The following is a 19,499-nucleotide window of genomic DNA, read 5'->3' as shown; positions in this document are numbered from 1 at the left end:
AATGTATTGTTTGTTTTTTCACGTTCAATTATCAAATTAAAGAGTCATGTTTTTTTAATGACTGCATTCTGTTTTCTATATGCATTTCTTTAGCAGAAATGGTTGTAATTTTTATTAAAATGTACAATATTCCTAAATAAGATAAAGACCACCTGTCACACTGTCATGATACCTTTTGACATTTCTTTTCAAGACTGGTCTTTTATTTTTTTGTATTTATTTCTTTACACTTTTTCAAAAACACTTGATAATTGTTCAGTTACCATTAACACGCACCCTCCCACATGTAGTCTCTGTGTTAAATTCCAAAGCCAGTGACACATAGCCTATTCTGGACTAGAGAGCTATGTTAGGAATATGATGAAAGATCAGCTAGTCGGGTTGCGTCACAGCCGTTCACATGAACTGCGTCCCAAAATGGTCGATAGGGCTCTGGTCAAAAAAGTACTATGTATTGCAGTGTTTCCCAACTCCAGTCCTCCAGTACCCTCAACAGTACACGTTGTCGTAGCCCCGGACTAGCACACCTCATTCAACTTGCCAAATAATCATCAAGCCCTCAGTGAGTTGAATAAGGTGTTTTTGTCCCAGGTTAAAACAACAATGTGTGTTGGAGGACTGGAGGTGGGAAACACTGAGGTAGTGAATAGGGTGCAATTTGGGAGGCAACCGTGCTCTCCTCTTAGCCTCCATGTCCCGAGGCATGCTGGGGGAATTGGTGACGGCTGGCCATCGAAGTTCCACATTACTTTTTTTCATTTAAATGTTATGTTGATACACTGTAGACTCACTCCCTCCCTCTCTTTCTCTCTACCGCCCTCCCTCTCCACATTTCAATGTCATCATTTTGCTGCATACTCCATCCTGGCTTGATCGCTTATCTATCTATTGGAGAGTTGTGTCTACTCCACAACGGTGGATTTGGTTGTTGTAGTGTGTACTGTGTGCCTCTTGCTACAGTACATGTCAGACCTGTGATTTCCCATGGTGCAGCTGGTAATTGGAAGCAGAGCAGGGGCTAAGGGCTAAGACATGCGCTGCCGTCAGGTTGCAGGCTGTGCTGTGGAGAAGCCAAGGGTGAGAGCAGAGCAGAGAACACTGGCTATGAGGTACACACACACACACGGGAAGACTCATCAATATCTGCATCACGGATACAGCTGTGGGATGGCTCAGACTAGAGCATTATGGTTCTAGGTGTCTATATAGAAGGATACTTTATTGATACATTTTTCTATCAGTCCACTGAATGTGTAACGTATATGAGCCATAGTGGAACTCGACCAAGGTCATAGACATTCATGTGGCACAGCTTGATGGAAAGGTTGAACTCTTGTCTCCCATCAACTCACACCATCCCTCTCTTTCGGACTTATCCTCCTAACTTGACCTCTTTAGGGTAATAATCAGTGGCAAACTATTCTGAATCTGAACCGCTATTTCCTCAGTACTAAACTCCCTCGCAGGGCTATTCTATTCAGACAAACGCCTTAATCACATTTCTGACCCAATAGAGTTCAGCCTAGCACCAGTTTAATTATAGGATGGACTATGCAATGAGTAGAGCAGTGATTTGTTGACAGGCACACACGTACAAACGATATGCCCTCCACTCTGCAGCCGGTTTCATTAACCACCTAATTTAAAGACAGTGACTTCCAACAGTCTGTAGGCATTTGGCCTCTTTAGAAATCATTTTCCAGATCTCCACCCCCCAGCCATTTGGTTCTACACCTGTTTTTACTCCTACTTCTACACCCGTTTTTACTCCGACTTCTACACCCGTTTTTACTCCGACTTCTACACCCGTTTTTACTCCGACTTCTACACCCGTTTTTACTCCGACTTCTACACCCGTTTTTACTCCGACTTCTACACCCGTTTTTACTCCGACTTCTACACCCGTTTTTACTCCGACTTCTACACCCGTTTTTACTCCCATTTTACTGGCTGAGGTAGCAGCCAGGTCTGCTTGGTGAATGTTGAGCAGTTTCTGCATTAAATGAAGTGAACCTGTCTCTGTTATCAGCACGTCTATCAAACGTGGGAAATGAAGGCGCTGTGGGTTGATTATTCACTGATGACATTTCCTCTTGTTGTGATGCACATCAGTCTTAATGCTAATAAGTCATTTTCTTCACCTTGAGCCATGAATACAGAAACCGCTGCACTTTTATGACTGGTTTCCCAAACACATTAAACTAGTCCTGGACTAGGAAGTTCTTTAAATTAAGAGTCTCTCCATTGAGAATGCTTTTTACACTTGGACTAGGCTTAATATGTGTCAGGATATCAGCTTGTATAGTTAAAATCAGTGAGAAAGGAGATTCTAAGTGCAAACAATGAGGGCATCCTCACCGTAGAGATTCTATTGATTCGATGTAATTCTATGGTCCACATACATTCAACCCCAATTCCTCCCCAGCTCCTCAGTCATGTGTGTTTTAAACATGTCCAAGGCAGTAAATGATCTATTTGGCCAATAAACAGTGGTGTGTCAGATAGCCCCGTGAGGAAAGTGGCACCTTGCTGCTCTCCTGTGGGGGAATGTTCTCAGCAGGCATCTCAACAGCTATTGAAAATCCATAGTCATTTATCAAGCTATCCTAACCATGGTCGTGGTGGTGCTGTGGATAATGTTAGCATGAACCTAGCCTGCCTCTACAGGTTTTTCATTTATCTAGCTAGCCTAGCTGTGGTGGTGCTGGGGATATGTAGCATGAGACTTGCCTGTGTCTACCGGTCTAACCGGTCCCTCACAGATGGGGTGATGGATCATCTCTAGGTTTAGCTGTAATCGCTGCTGCAATCCCACAGTGAGTGAAATAGCCATAATGGGGTTGTGGCTTTGAGCTAGAATGACAAAACACGAGCTCAAATATCAAGATTTAATCCAAATGTACTTAAGGGAGAATTTCTGTCTCATACTGCATATTTCCAATATAATGAGGATTCCTTCGTCCAATGTATTGATTGTGCCGGTCTTCTCAATGCCTCTGTATGTGTAGCTGGAGACCTCTGGGAGCCCCCTGGGACCGGAGCAGACCCTCAACTCCACCCTGCTGGACGACCGGGAGCGTCGTATCTCCCACTCCCTGTACGGAGGCATAGAGGGCCTGGACGACAACCTGATGCCACAGCAGACCCTAATGGGCCGAATGATGGGTGAGTCAGGTCCCCTCAATAGCTTCTCACAGCCTTACTGCTGGATTAGCACCAGATCTTCTCACAGCCTTACTGCTGGGTTAACACCAGATCTTCTCACAGCCTTACTGCTGGGTTGGCACCAGATCTTCTCACAGCCTTACTGCTGGGTTGGCACCAGATCTTCTCACAGCCTTACTGCTGGGTTGGCACCAAATCTTCTCACAGCCTTACTGCTGGGTTAGCACCAGATCTTCTCACAGCCTTGCTGCTGGGTTGGCACCAGATCTTCTCACAGCCTTACTGCTGGGTTAGCACCAGATCTTCTCACAGCCTTACTGCTGGGTTGGCACCAGATCTTCTCACAGCCTCACTGCTGGGTTGGCACCAGATCTTCTCACAGCCTTACTGCTGGGTTGGCACCAGATCTTCTCACAGCCTTACTGCTGGGTTGGCACCAGATCTTCTCACAGCCTTACTGCTGGGTTGGCACCAGATCTTCTCACAGCCTTACTGCTGGGTTGGCACCAGATCTTCTCACAGCCTCACTGCTGGGTTGGCACCAGATCTTCTCACAGCCTTACTGCTGGGTTAGCACCAGATCTTCTCACAGCCTTACTGCTGGGTTGGCACCAGATCTTCTCACAGCCTTACTGCTGGGTTGGCACCAGATCTTCTCACAGCCTTACCGCTGGGTTGGCACCAGATCTTCTCACAGCCTTACTGCTGGGTTGGCACCAGATCTTCTCACAGCCTCACTGCTGGGTTGGCACCAGATCTTCTCACAGCCTTACTGCTGGGTTAGCACCAGATCTTCTCACAGCCTTACTGCTGGGTTAGCACCAGATCTTCTCACAGCCTTACTGCTGGGTTAGCACCAGATCTTCTCACAGCCTTACTGCTGGGTTGGCACCAGATCTTCTCACAGCCTCACTGCTGGGTTAGCACCAGATCTTCTCACAGCCTTACTGCTGGGTTAACGCCTGCTCTTGTCATTCACACATCACACTCTACAAACTGTAAACTAACAGTGTTGATAAGAGCCAATTTACACCCGAGCCAAGCTGAGATGCTGTGTTACTTAAAAAACAAGCCCAATTAATTAAAACAGAACTAATAGGACACAATTTGATTATTCATACGGCTAAAAAAGTATTCACTTCTAACCATGCATAATATTAGAAGGCAAGTCCACGGTAACAGTGACATTGACTCAGATCTTTGACTTTAAAATGTATATCAAACATAAACCAATGATTCCAAAGTTAAACAAACCATACAGCTCTGTGCACAAGGACTAGTTTGAACAATTTCCACAGAAAATTGCAACGTTTGCAAACAGAATGGCGGTTTGTGCCTTCATTCTGTTATCAAACTGGGTGGACTGGAATAGGTGCAGCACTATCTTCTCTTGTAACATCTGGCCTAGTGGTTGGTTGGCTGGCCGGTATCTAAAACCTGTGATGGATTGAATCTCTGTGGCGCAGTTGTGACTGAACCATTTAAAAGCTGTCCTCCCATCAAACTGCCTGCCGTCCTGTCCGTCTGTCAGCCCAAGGCCCACACACACACACACACACACACACACACACAGTACGGAGACACACAAACACACAGTACGGACACACACAGAGTATGGTTACACAAACAGTACTGCTCCTGTCTTTCAGGGTCAGCCTGAGGAGCTGACAGAACAGGCAGACTCCAAACAGAGAGCTCAGGGATTCACAGAGCACACACACCACTGAATCAATCAGAAGGTCTCCACTACACCATACAAGGGCCCTGATCTGTAAATTGTCTGACCTTTTCCCGTACATTTTCCGAGACATTAAGGTCCACTGAAAGTTGAACTCACAGCACAGTCAGTTACTCCATTTCCTGTGTTGACAAACCAGGTGGTCGCAGATCATTTAATCTACTGTAAACACACACATTGGGGGCCGCAGGGGAATGTTCTACTTTCTCTATTGGCCTAAACTCATTTTCTTAAAGGAAAGGTTCACCCATTTTTTTTAATGTTATATAGTTTTTGTGCATCTCTGAGTGATGGGGTCTTCCCTGTGGCTCAGTTGGTAGTGCATGGTGTGTGCAACGCCAGGGTTGTGGGTTCGATTCCCACTGGGGACCAGTACAAAAAAATAAATAAAAAATGTATGAAATGTATGCATTCACTACTGTAAGTCGCTCTGGATAAGAGCGTCTGCTAAATGACTAAAATGTAAATGTAATGTACTATCAATTTCCTGGGTAATTCCATGTTTTCATGTGTATCTGAGTTGTTGGCCTTCAAGCAGGGAGAAATCCATCCGGTATGACGTAGCACCGGGATAGTTGCTCTCACTATACTGGTAGTTAATAGAAATATGACTTTTAGATCGCGAAAAACGTCTATCATAGATTTCAATACAGACTGATGTCATAACTCGGGAGGATGTCTTCTGTTGAATGAGCTATTGATCCTATTTTTTGCAATATTTGTCAAATTTTTTCCCGTTTTGTCTGCCTCTTTAGTCCAGGATGCATTGCATGGTGCCGATGCCAGAGATATTATAGAAAAGAGATAGGAATCCAATGAATGAAGGAACGTATTACGCCCCACCCAGTAGACTGTCGATGAATTGTGTTCACGTTGTCATGCTGCGTCACATGGTTGCTACGGTAATCGTTACACTGACTTTGAGAAGGGATTGAGTATATGTCAAGAAACGTGCCTATTTTCCTTGAAAGTACGTAATGTTATGATAGCAAGTTAATTATTGCACATCTTGGAAAAGATTTGTAATGTTTTACTTCTTGTTGATGAAATTTGTACTAATGTTGTGTCTTTGAGCTAGTGCCCAATAGACTCACATTCACTCCTTGAAGGAGAGTGCTCCTTGTACCAGAATCACCCAGAATGCACCGTGCAGCCCATTGACGTAGCATGGGCAACATTTCCCATCTCCTCAAAAGTATAGATTTTCATCTCGGTTGTGTGCCTACTTGTGGGCATTAATTCGAGTTATTCTGTTTAGAAAAGCAATTTTTTTACTTTGACTTTGATTCATAGCGATGCTTATTTAGCTAAGCGTATTTCTCCTTATGTCTTGGTAGGCCTAGAGTTAGGAATTGTCAGTGAGGCTTTGTGTCAATGTCAGATTGAAAGTGGTTGGAATAGAGTTAAAGCCCTTTTTAAGCCAGTATTTAATTCACTGGCGTTGTTTAACAGAGATGGGATGAAGGACGATGTTTGTCTCAAATGGTACCTTATTCCCCCCAGTAGTTCAGTAGTAGTCTATGGGCCAGGAGAGACTGTGCTGCGTTCAGATTACACTCAGACCAGGCAGCAGGAATACATGTGGACTAGCTAGTTTTAAATAACATAATGCGTCCAAAGTTCTAAACTGAATAAATACATATCATTTTGTACCTCAACACTTCTAAGCTCGACTTGATGATGTTGCTAAATATATCCTGAGAATACAATGACAAAATGAGTTAGTTGTATTGTTATAGTTAAGACTTAACACCCGGTTTGGCTTCGCCTGATTTCTCTGATCATTTTCCCATTGTTGTGCAGGCCTACCCCACTGCTATGACAATTAGAGGATTAGAGGTTTCTTGAGTTAATTATTCTCATCTTTAGGCAACGGCTCGTTCTTCAAGAAGTGGACCGAAGGCAATTTCCCTGTTTATGCTAATTATGCAGATGGACTTGGGACAGAAGCAAAACAAAACCCTCGTTTTCCTGCATCTCTCGCCCAATTATTCTCACCTCCCGACTCCATCTCCCATTTAATCTGGCCTGGCATTCCTCCCACCTCTCAGCTATTAAATCCTGCTCCTCTTCAGTATTCACCGGCATGCCACATAAAGTATCTGATAATTGCTTTTACTGAAGACGAGACAATTCTGTAAAGACGCTGCAACTATTGTTCCTTTGTCGCGATGTCTATTTATTAAGGCTACTGTAAACTGTAATGAAAGTGTAATAAATAAATCCCACCGAGTCAGGTGCTTTGACTTCTGCTCACCATTGTTGGTAAAATGGTGACCTTGGATTGGTCTACAAAAACATAAGTAAGTCTCAAACGCCACAGTATTCCCGATATAGAGCACTATTTTTGACCAGGGCCCAATAGGGTCTACTATAAAGGGAATGTGGTGCCATTTGGGACCCGTAATAACATTCTTACGTATGGATGGATGCCTGCCCAAAAAGTTGATTGCTTCTAGAGAAAAGCATGAACAGAAGTAGATTTATTCATTGGTCTACTGGGTGCCTGCCACCTTCATTCCTACTCACCTACAGTCGCATTTCATTACAGAGCCATTGAGCCTTGTCAACCAATCATCAAGCCCTTGACTAGGTGAATCAGGTGAGCTAGTTCAGGGCTACAACACAGTTGTGGAACGTCTGGGGGTCCGCGAGGAGAACGTCTGGGGGTCCGCGAGGAGAACGTCTGGGGGTCCGCGAGGAGACCGTCTGGGGGTCCGCGAGGAGACCGTCTGGGGGTCCGCGAGGAGACCGTCTGGGGGTCCGCGAGGAGACCGTCTGGGGGTCCGCGAGGAGACCGTCTGGGGGTCCGCGAGGAGAAATTTTAGACCCACTGCCTTAGAAGACCAATGTACACTGCTTTAGGGCTCACACACACCAGAGTTCCCCGAAAAAAACACACACACACACACACACACACACACACACACACACAGCAGGGTTAGAGATGACAGGAACAACACTCTGAATTTACGCAAGCATGCACAAACACACACACTGTCCCTCTGCTCTATTTACATTGTAGTCATTTAGCCGACGCTCTTATTCAGAGTGACTTACAGGAGCCTTGCTCAAGGGCACATCGACAGATTTTTCACGTAGTCTGATCGGGGATTCAAACCAGCGACCTTTTGGTTGCTATTGAGACTGGTCAGTCTATGAACTTTCAGCACGCCACGATTCATCAATCCAGCCATGCTAGCTGGCTGGGCAGTGTGGAACCGTGGTTATATTTAGTACCACACAGATTCTCAGTGTGAAAGGATATGAGAAATAAACACTAACCCTGGCGCAAGGCCTCACGTCCCGGGTGGAAAGTCCTGTTTTCCTGCCATGAGACCCAAACACATGCCTAACACAAATAAACGTTTCTCTCTGTCATTGTGGAGTGCTATTATACAGCATAGAAACCCCCCTTCAGATACTCAGTTACCCCCAAAGACAGGATAGCGTCATGCATTGCATAGCAATGTGTTTTTAAATCCCTCTATTGGACACAAAGAAAGGGGAAGGTTTTTTGCCTTGCTCGGTGAGTGTGCCAAAGTCAATAGTTTTCCGTTTTTCACAATGCCACAGCTTGCATTAAGCACACTATAATGCCACTTGACAATGTCATGCCAGATGCTGCCAAACACAGCATGGTGATTTAAATAGGAACTGATTGAGAATTTCACTCTGGGTCTGCTTTTAAATTAAAGCATGTATTGTGGTAAATTAGTTACGTGTTATATCAAAGGATCAAATGTCCAATGAATATCAAATGAAAGCTTTAAATGTGTTTATTGTGCAATGTATATCAAAGCCTTCTCCAATCATGCTCCTCCGTTTTGTCCTACAGGTAACTACCAGCTCTCTCCTACAGTCAACATGCCCCAGGACGACACAGTCATCATCGAAGACGATAGGCTGCCTGTACTTCCTACCCACCTCTCTGACCAATCGTCTGCCAGCTCCCATGACGACGTGGGGTTCCATGTGGAGGTCCCTCCCCCCTGGGCCAAAGAGATTCAAATTCAGAATGAGAGGTGAGGACAAAGTCCCATAGGCCACTATGTAGGGAGCCATATGGTCCCTGGTCAAAAGTAGTGCACTACGTAGGGAGTAGGGTGCCATTTGGGACGCATTTCAGCACTGGCTCATTACCTTCTGTTACCTCAGTCAAACACACGACACACATTTCATCTCTACGAACACCGCAGAGGGTTTCTGTGTTTATCAGCTGTTAGTGTGTCACGCTTAACATTTGTTTTGATAATCGGAACCATGTTTTGCTAAGGTTTCGCAATGGAATGCTAGTATTATTTCAGTTGTAGCAATTAGACCTAGTACTGTGTGTTCAAAAGTTTCCACTGTTTCTTTCTACGCTGAAATACACTGTAGGTATATCTTTTTCTTTATACTGTATGTTGAAACATAAGGTCAATGTGTCTCCTATGTTTGCTGAATCATTTGATTTTCAAAGGAAACTCAGGCACACTTACCTGCTGCCCACTTAACTGGGACTGCATCCCAAATGACACCCTTTTCCCTATATAGTGCACTACTAGAGCCCAATGACCCTGGTCAAAAGTAGTCCTGTAAATAGGAATAGGGTGTCATTTGGGTAGCAACCTGGACGTGAAGGGCTTTTGCCACCCTGTGATGAGGGGGCCCGGTCAGTCCCCATCAGTGGGGCTGGTCTGAGTGGGTGGTGATTGTAACTGGGCCAGCCCAGTCAAATTAGTCTGCTGTAATCAGTGGTTCCTCAGGTATGGTCCTGACTCGAGGAGCTGCAGTGGCTTGATTTGATGATTGGAAGACATTGATGCTGACTGTTGGATTTGCACTAGAATAATCTCATCCTGTCCTTCTCTTTCTCTCTGTCCTTTCTCTTTCTCTATCCTTTATCCTCTCCCTCACTTTCACTTACTCTCACTCTTTGTCTGTCTTTGTCTCTCTCCATCACTGCCTTCCCCCCTCTCCTCCTGTAGCCCTCTGAGCCCTGATGACACCGACCCAGACGGAGCCTTTCAGAGGGAGGGCTTCGGCAGACAGAGCATGTCCGAGAAACGGACAAAGCAGTTTGGAGATGCCAGTCAGCTGGAGATCATCAAGACACGCAAGTCCAAGAGCATGGATCTAGGTACTAACCCAAACAACCACCCATGTCCCTTTCCTCCCTCTCATTGACACCCTATAGGTCAGCCCCTCCTGGAACCAATGGCACGATGTTATAGGTCAGTTTACCAGACAGAGATTAAGCCCTAGTCCTCTGTGTCTGTGAAACCAGCCCTCTGAATGGTTAGGAATACCCAAATTAGGCACATATATTACATTACCAAAAGTATGTGGACACCTGTTCGTCGAACATCTCATTCCAAAATCATGGGCATTAATATGGACTTAGTCCCCCCTTTGCTGCTATAACAGCCTCCGCTCTTCTGGGAAGGCTTTCCACTAGATGTTGGAACATTGCTGCGTGGACTTGCTTCCATTCAGCCACAAGAGCATTATTGCGGTCAGGCACTGATGTTGGGCGATTAGGCCTGGCTCTCAGTTGGTGTTCCATTCATCACAAAGGTGTTGGAGGGGGTTGAGGTCAGGGCTCTGTACAGGCCAGTCAAGTTCTTCTACACTAATCATGACAAACCGTTTCTGTATGGACCTCGCTTTGTGCACGGAGGCATTGTCATGCTGAAACAGGAAAGGGCCTTCCCCAAACTGCTGGAAGCACAGAATCGTCTAGAATGTCATTGTATGCTATAGCGTTAAGATTTCCCTTCACTGGAACTAAGGGGCCTAGCCCGAACCATAAACAGCCCCAGACCATTATTCCTCCTCCACCTAACGTTAGTTGGCACTATGCATTGGGGCAGGTAGTGTTCTCCTGGCATCCTCCAAACCCATCTGGCAGATGGTGAAGCGCGATTCATCACACCAGTTCAATGGCGGGGAACTTTACACCACTCCAGCAGATGCTTGGCATTGCACATGGTGATCTTAGGCTTGTGTGCGGCTGCTCAGCCATGAAAACCCATTTCATGAAGCTCCCAACAAACAGTTATTGTGCTGACGTTGCTTCCAGTGGCAGATTGGAAATCGGTAGTGAGTGTCGCATCCGAGGACTAACGATTTTTACGCTCTACGTGCAGAACTCGGCAGTCCTGTTCTGTGAGCTTGTGTGGCCTACCACTTCGACTGAGCTGTTGTTGCTCCTAGACGTTCCCACTTCACAATAACACCACTTACAGCTCTAGCAGGGCAGAAATGTTACATACTGACTTGTAGGAAAAGTGGCATCCTATGACGGTGCCATGTTGAATGTCACTGAGCTCTTCAGTAAGGCCATTCTACTGCCAATGTCTGTCTATGGAGATTGCGTGGCTGTGTGCTGGATTTTAACGACTGTGGTGTAAATTGCAGAATCCACAAATTTGAAGGGGTGTCCACGTACTTTTGTATATTTACTGTAAATACAGTGCCTTCGAAGTATTCAGACCCCTATTCAGACTTTTTCCACATTGTTACGTTACAGCTTTATTATAAAATGAATTAAATAAATAAAAATCCTCAACAATCTACACACAATACCCCATAATGATAAGTGAAAACAGGGTTTTAGATATTTTTGCAAATTTATAAAAACAGAAATACCTTATTTACATAAGTATTCAGACCCTTTACTATCAGACACAAAATTGAGGTCAGGTGCATCCTGTTTCCATTGATAATCCTTGATGTTTCTACAACTTTATTGGAGTCTACCTGTGGTAAATTAAATTGTGGCCTCCATCATTCTTAAATTGAAGAAGTTTGGAACCACCAAGACTCTTCCTAGAGCTGGCCGCCTGGCCAAACTGTGCAATCGGGGGAGAAGGGAGGTGACCAAGAAAACCCAAAGGTCACTCTGATAGAGCTCTAGAGTTCCTCTATGGAGATGGGAGAACCTTCCAGAAGGAGAACTATCTCTGCGGCACTCCACCAATCAGGCCTTTATGGTAGAGTGGCCAGGACCTCAGACTGGAGCCAAGGTTCACCTTCCAACAGGACAATGACCCTAAGCACACAGCCAAGACAATGCAGAATTGGCTTCGGGACAAGTCTCTGAATGTCCTTGAGTGACCCAGGCAGAGCCCGGACTTGATACCGATCGAACATCTCTGGAGAAAATTGCTGTGCAGCGACGCTCCCCATCCAACCTGACAGAGCTTGAGAGGATCTGCAGAGAAGAATGGGAGAAACTCCCCAAATACAGGTGTGCCAAGCTTGTAGTGTCATACCCAAGAAGATTCAAGGCTGTAATCGCTGCCATAGGTGCTTCAACAAGGCATTGAGTAAAGGGTCTGAATAATTATGTAAATGTCATATTTTAGTTTCTAATGACAAAGCAAAACAAATGTTGTTCCTTTGTCATTATGGGGTATTGTGTGTAGATTGAAGGAAAATGAACTATCAATTTTAGCATACGGCTGTAACGTAACAAAATGTGGAAATAGTCAAGTGTTCTGAAAACTTTCAGAAGACACTACATATCCACTCATTGTTAATTGCATCTGTAAGACTTGTATTGCACACCCTGATATTTGTGGCTTCTACTCTATGTAATCCACGTGTGACGCATTTCTGTCTTTTATGTGACATCAAACAGGTTGATGCACTGCATCTGCCACACCTCAGAATAAGGTTTCAGCTCACTTCAGATGACATTAAACCATCCTGATCGCTTTGGCTGACAGTCCTCCCCCTCACCCACACTATGCCTGCGTCCCAAATGGCACCCTGTTATATGTGTGTGGTGCACTACTTTTGACCAGTAATGCGCTATCAAGAGAATAGGGTGCCATTTGGGACACAGACTATATCTAATCTGCTTCTGATCCCCACTGAATTACTGTAGTCCTGCACTGTTTATATCACAATAGCTCTGATTGCTATCCTAAAGCCCTCCATTTCCCTGTCTTTCTGTCTGTGTCTCGCATGGTGTCTGATTGCTATCCTAAAGCCCTCCATTTCCCTGTCTTTCTGTCTGTGTCTCGCATGGTGTCTGATTGCTATCCTAAAGCCCTCCATTTCCCTGTCTTTCTGTCTGTGTCTCGCATGGTGTCTGATTGCCATCCTAAAGCCCTCCATTTCCCTGTCTTTCTGTCTGTGTCTTGTCTGATTGCTATCCTAAAGCCCTCCATTTCCCTGTCTTTCTGTCTGTGTCTCGCATGGTGTCTGATTGCTATCCTAAAGCCCTCCATTTCCCTGTCTTTCTGTCTGTGTCTCGCATGGTGTCTGATTGCTATCCTAAAGCCCTCCATTTCCCTGTCTTTCTGTCTGTGTCTCGCATGGTGTCTGATTGCTATCCTAAAGCCCTCCATTTCCCTGTCTTTCTGTCTGTGTCTCGCATGGTGTCTGATTGCTATCCTAAAGCCCTCCATTTCCCTGTCTTTCTGTCTGTGTCTCGCATGGTGTCTGATTGCTATCCTAAAGCCCTCCATTTCCCTGTCTTTCTGTCTGTGTCTCGCATGGTGTCTGATTGCCCTTGAAGTTGCCCAAAGATGTGATGTACGCACTGTACAGTAACATTGCTGGAATGTTTGCATGTGGAATGTGCTCACTAACCAATCCTAAATGTTTATTGCCCCCCTTTAACAGTAGCCGACGAGATTAACCTCACCCCTCGCAAAGAGAACACACCAGGTAAGGAGTGACATGTCACTGAGGGAGAACGGACACCTCATCCATTCCAGTTCCTACCCACATTCCATCCTGCAAATCCAGACCTGCTTTACAATCTACCACCTCACTATGAGAAGAGAATAGAATACAAAGAACCTTGAGACAGTTTGAGGTCATTGCGGTGGAATTGTGGGTGGGTGAATATGGACTTGGCAGTGATTTTTCTTAAGACACGGTAGCACTGCTAATTGTTCTGTGGATGGGAATGTGAGGAGGGGGAGAGACCGAGAGAGAGCGCGATAGATTGAGAGAGAGAGCAAGAGAAAGAGAACTCTCTGTCCTTGGCTGGGCTGCAAACTGACAGCAAGTCATCCATCATCGTCAGCTGGGTGTTTTCACAGCCACCTCTAAATAGAAGTTCCTTCGAAGGATGGGATTTAGCTGAATGGCACAGTGAAAGCAGGAGAAAGAATTGGGTTTAGCAGAATGTACGCCACAGTGAAGCAGGAAAAAGGAAGGGACCATCAGGAAATAGAAGCAGTCTGGTAGAACTACTGTACACATGAACGAGACTAAATATGTCATTAATGTTCCTTGTTTTCTCCAAACATTGTCTGAGCAGTCACTTGCAAGAGAGATACCTGGTTTGCGTCCCAATTTGGCACCCTGTTTCTTATTTAGTGCACTGCTTTTGACCACAGCCCTATGAGTCCTATTTCGGGAATAGGGTTCCATTTGGGAAGCTGCCCCATACTTCAATGTGGGTGGCCGTGGATATTGTGGCTGCTTGGCTGGGAGTGAGAAGTGGAGCGAAGGAGGAAGGCAGAAAATTGAATACATTGCAGCCTGAACAAGCAGGGCTGGTGCCTATTCATTTTCATCAGGCTGTCCTGTCCTCTTAACGTCTCACTGAAGCAGCGGCTGATGGGCTTTCATGCATCAAACCACATTCATTTGGTTTTAGCGTTCAGCCGCACCGCACGCTTCCCAGTCACACCTCGGTGGTAGTCTTAAAAATGACATGAATTCAGACCTCTGACAGACGGCGTGAGTCAAGAACATCAGGCAGCGGTTTGTTTGAGATGGAGCTATGGGACTGTCAGACCTGGTAACCTCCAGCCTTCTACATATCTGTACTAGGCATATTTATACAGACTGCCACCCTATTCAAACTGAAGATACCGCGGGTCGTACAGAGATCGGTGGTGCTCCCTTATAATAATAAATACAGGTATCAATCACCCTGCAGTCAGGAGGAATGTCAAACAGGGAATACCCTGGAAGAGTCCCAAATAGCACCCTATACCTTATATAGTGCACTACTTTTGACTAGGGCCCTTTTGACTAGGGAACTCTGGTCAAAATTGTAGTGCACTATGTAAGGAATAGGGTGCCATTTGAGATGCAATCCCTGTGTGGCTATAGAACCCAATCGACTGGAAACGTCTTGGAAAGTTTGAAGGAATGACTGTTGCTATTGGCCATTAGGGAGCTGTATAACAGTGGGCAAACACCTCTGCATTGCCCTCTACTAACCTAGTGGACAAACATGTGGATACAGTCTGTGTCAAAAATGTCCTATAGCCAATCAGTGGAGGAGTGTGGCCCTCTGGCCCAGGCTATTGTGCCCCACCTCTCGCAGGCTTCATCTATTCCGTATAGTGCGCTACTTTTGACCAGAACTCCATGGGACGTCACTCCCTCTCCCAGGCTGTCACTGTGATCATTTTCCCAGGATTTGGGATTTGTTTTGGGCCTGCTAAATGGACCATGCCTTATTGCTGCTTTAGCTCGGAGTGAATGTGTAGATTAAAGGAGGAGAGTGTAGCACAGGCAGACATCTATTAGCCTATAATAACAGTTATTAGGGTGAAATTACATTTCCACAAATTAAATTGTAAGTGGGTGGTTATCATGCAATGTATTTTTCCAATGAACAAAAATCGTGTTTTACAAATATTTAGTGGATGTAGTCTTGAACTGGAGGCTAGAAACAACAGGTCTGCGTCCCAGATGGCACCATATTCCCTATAGAAAGCAGTACTAGTATTAGCTCCCCGGGCCTCTTGTTTACCTAGTTCCAGTAGCTCTGCTACAGTATACTCTGTGGATTAGAGGGCTGTAGAGTCAGCTGGGCTGTTCCCCTGAGGTAATCCATCCCGCTCTCTGGTTGCAATGCACATAGCACCCTATTCCGTGTATAGTGCACTACTTTTATAAGGGCCCTGGTCAAAAGTAATGCACTACATAGGGAATAGGGTGCCATTTGAGACGCGTCCTCTCTACACCTCCATACCACTCTACATTTTATTTATCTACAATACCCCCTCAACCTGTGAGTGATGGACAAGAGATGTACTGTACACGTACAGGGTACTCAACTCTTACCCTACGAGGTCCGAAGCCTGCTGGTTTTCTCTTCTACCTGATAATTAATTGCACCCACTTGGTGTCCCAGGTCTAAATCAGTCCCTGATTAGAGAGGAAGAATATATAAAAGCTTTAAGGTCCAGATTTGCATTTGTGGGACTTACTCTTATCTAGGCTTTAGCCCAAAAAAAACCCCATCATTGTAAAAGTTTATCCCCTTTTCTCAATGCAACACAACCCTTTTTGGTTACATGTTAGTGTGAGCTCCATCCAAGTTTTCATTTCAATTCACGGGTAGAAAAGTAAAATAACAAGATGCTTTAGTTGAACACAGCCCTGCATTAAAAAAAATACAAAATCTCTTATTTTCCTCACAGCTTAATCAAATAACTAAGTTTTGATACTGTTGCTCCTCCCTAGGGTCTTCCACCAGGGACGTGGGTCGTTTCTTAGGCCTCAAGAAGTCCAGCTCTCTAGAGAGTTTACAGACAGCCGTTGCCGAGGTAACGCTGAACGGTGACATGCCCTTCCACAGGCCACGCCCACGCATCATCAGGGGGCGGGGCTGCAACGAGAGCTTCCGGGCTGCCATCGACAAGTCATACGACAGGCCAGCCGCTACAGAGGATGACGATGAGGACATGGAGACATGTAAGAGACTTCTGTTGGACATGTCTCCATAAGATAGACTTCTGTTGGACATACACTACCGTTCAAAAGTTTGGGGTCCCTTAGAAAAGTAATTGTTTTTGAAAAAAATAAAACATGGCAATTTCTCGCATGGAATAGCCTTAATTTCTCAGAACAATAATAGACTGGTCAGTTTCAGAAGAAAGGACTTTGTTTCTGGCCATTTTGAGCCTGTAATCAAACACACAAATGCTGATGCTCCAGATACTCAACTAGTCTAAATAAGGCCAGTTTTATTGCTTCTTTAATCAGAACAACAGTTTTCAGCTGTGATAACATAATTGCGAAAGGGTTTATTAATGATCAATTAGCCTTTTAAAATTATAAACTTGGATTAGCTAAGACAACGTGCCATTGGAACACAGGAATGATGGTTGCTGATAATGGGCCTCTATACGCCTATGTAGATATTCCAGCTACAATAGTCATTTACAACATTAACAATGTCTACACTGTATTTCTGATCAATTTGATGTTATTTTAATGGACAATAAATAATATTTTCTTTCAAAAACAAGGACATTTCTAAGTGACCCCAAACTTTTGAACTTTTGAACGGTAGTGTACCCCCTTAAGATGGGCATCTATTAGACAGATCTTAGTTCAGGAGACATGTAAGATATAATTATATTGAATAGAAATATTAGCTAACCAAAAGCCAAATACTTTCATACATACTGTATCTTCCATTGATATCTACACACAATTAATGTTGAAGTTACTTGTGTGTATTAAAAATAAGGATTCAAGATCAAAGACCATATCTTCGTTAAAGATTCTGGCAATATAAAATGTTCTGTTACTGTGTCCAGTGGAGGAGGACACCGAGGAGAGCTCTCGGTCCGGGCGCGACTCAGTGTCCACCGTGGCAGATCTGACGCCACTGCCTAACACCGAGAGACCGCTGGTCAACGGCAACCGCACCAATGAAGACGAGAAGGACAAGGGAGGGAATGACAAAAAGAAACTGAAGGACAAAGAGAAGGACAGCAAGAACAAGGCTAAAAAAGGCATGCTGAAAGGCCTGGGAGACATGTTCAGGTAGGACACGTACGCACACATACACACACTCCATCCTCCTCTAGCAATCCTTTACTGACCATTATAAGTGGGTCATGCCTTTCATCTGATTGTCCGAGATGGTCTCCTGAGATGGTCCCCTGAGATGGTCCCCTGAGATGGTCCCCTGAGATGGTCCCCTGAGATGGTCCTCTGAGATGGTCCCCTGAGATGGTCCCCTGAGATGGTCCCCTGAGATGGTCCCCTGAGATGGTCCCCTGAGATGGTCCTCTGAGATTGTCTGAGATGGTCCTCTGAGATTGTCTCTGAGATGCCAATGATGCATACATCATATATTCCTAGTGGTTTTGACAGAGGTTATGTCCCAAATAGCACCCTATTCGCTATATATAGTGCACTACTTATTTAGTAAAAGTAGTGTACTAAAGTGGTTCTGACAGAGAATGCCGATAGTGTAAAATAATAAGGAGCTCCTGTCAGACATGCAGATCAGATGTTTGGCTGCTATAATTGCAGTGAACATTGGAATCATTATTGACCTGAGCACTGTCAGTAGTTACACACGCAAACACACACACTTTAATCAAGCCCAGATAAAGTATTTGAAATGACTTTGAATACTTTTTAAACCCAGGTCTGGTTGGAGTGTTGCTAGTCGCTCTCTAAACAGAGACACCAGACAGAGGCTAGTCAGAGCTGACCCTCTCAGTTCTCTGGGCTCCACGCACATACACACACACACACTGCAGCCCAGTCAAAGCCTCATAACCATCAGACCACAGCAGCCTCCCTCTCCTACTCTACACCAATCAACACTTGGACTCAAAGCAACACCCAATCTGCTCGCTTTTCAGACTCCTCAAAATGGCCACTGCCCAGACACACACACTAACACACACTAACACACACTAACACACACACACGCGGGGTTGTCAGTACGGTTGGTTTTTCAATGCTACGGTGTAGTAAAGTGAAGAACTGTAGTACTGTAACTCATGAAAGGTCTCGAGTTGTGACTGTCAAGCCAGACCTTATCACATCAAGATGAATTTGAAATGCGTCTGTTACGTGATTACGTGATGTAAATGTGATTGCAATGCATCCTGTCTGTCCTTCTCATATCTCTGCCGTTTGATGTTAACGATGAGCCATGGCAGTTTATCTTCTCATGGACATTCGTTATCTGAGAAAATAACTCGACCGCAAATATACTGCTCAAAAAAATAAAGGGAACACTTAAACAACACAATGTAACTCCAAGTCAATCACACTTCTGTGAAATCAAACTGTCCACTTAGGAAGCAACACTGATTGACAATACATTTCACATGCTGTTGTGCAAATGGAATAGACAACAGGTGGAAATTATAGGCAATTAGCAAGACACCCCAATAAAGGAGTGGTTCGGCAGGTGGTGACCACAGACCACTTCTCAGTTCCTATGCTTCCTGGCTGATGTTTTGGTCACTTTTGAATGCTGGCGGTGCTTTCACTCTAGTGGTAGCATGAGACAGAGTCTACAACCCACACAAGTGGCTCAGGTAGTGCAGCTCATTCAGGATGGCACATCAATGCGAGCTGTGGCAAGAAGGTTGCTGTGTCTGTCAGCGTAGTGTCCAGAGCATGGAGGCGCTACCAGGAGACAGGCCAGTACATCAGGAGACGTGGAGGAGGCCGTAGGAGGGCAACAACCCAGCAGCAGGACTGCTACTTCCGCCTTTGTCCAAGGAGGAGCAGGAGAAGCACTGCCAGAGCCCTGCAAAATGACCTCAGGCAGGCCACAAATGTGCATGTGTCTGCTCAAACGGTCAGAAACAGACTCCATGAGGGTGGTATGAGGGCCCGACGTCCACAGGTGGGGGTTGTGCTTACA

The 19,499-nt window shown here is 45.1% G+C and overlaps 1 protein-coding gene across 1 annotated transcript in view; it reads left to right on the top strand.

Annotated features, from left to right (window-relative positions):
* LOC106599503 (partitioning defective 3 homolog) overlaps positions 1-19,499 on the top strand; it is a 248,508-nt gene that overhangs the window by 162,711 nt on the left and 66,298 nt on the right. Inside the window, 6 exon segments of the mRNA XM_014190776.2 lie at positions 3,009-3,165; positions 8,742-8,928; positions 9,874-10,025; positions 13,523-13,567; positions 16,337-16,567; positions 17,419-17,647. Coding sequence (XP_014046251.2) covers positions 3,009-3,165; positions 8,742-8,928; positions 9,874-10,025; positions 13,523-13,567; positions 16,337-16,567; positions 17,419-17,647 — 1,001 coding nt within the window.

The sequence above is a fragment of the Salmo salar genome, chromosome ssa03 (assembly GCF_905237065.1).
Source record: "Salmo salar chromosome ssa03, Ssal_v3.1, whole genome shotgun sequence".
NCBI classification, from domain to species: Eukaryota; Metazoa; Chordata; class Actinopteri; order Salmoniformes; family Salmonidae; genus Salmo; species Salmo salar.
The sequence above is the reverse complement of the archived record's forward strand: the minus strand, read 5'-3'. Positions and strand labels throughout refer to the sequence as shown.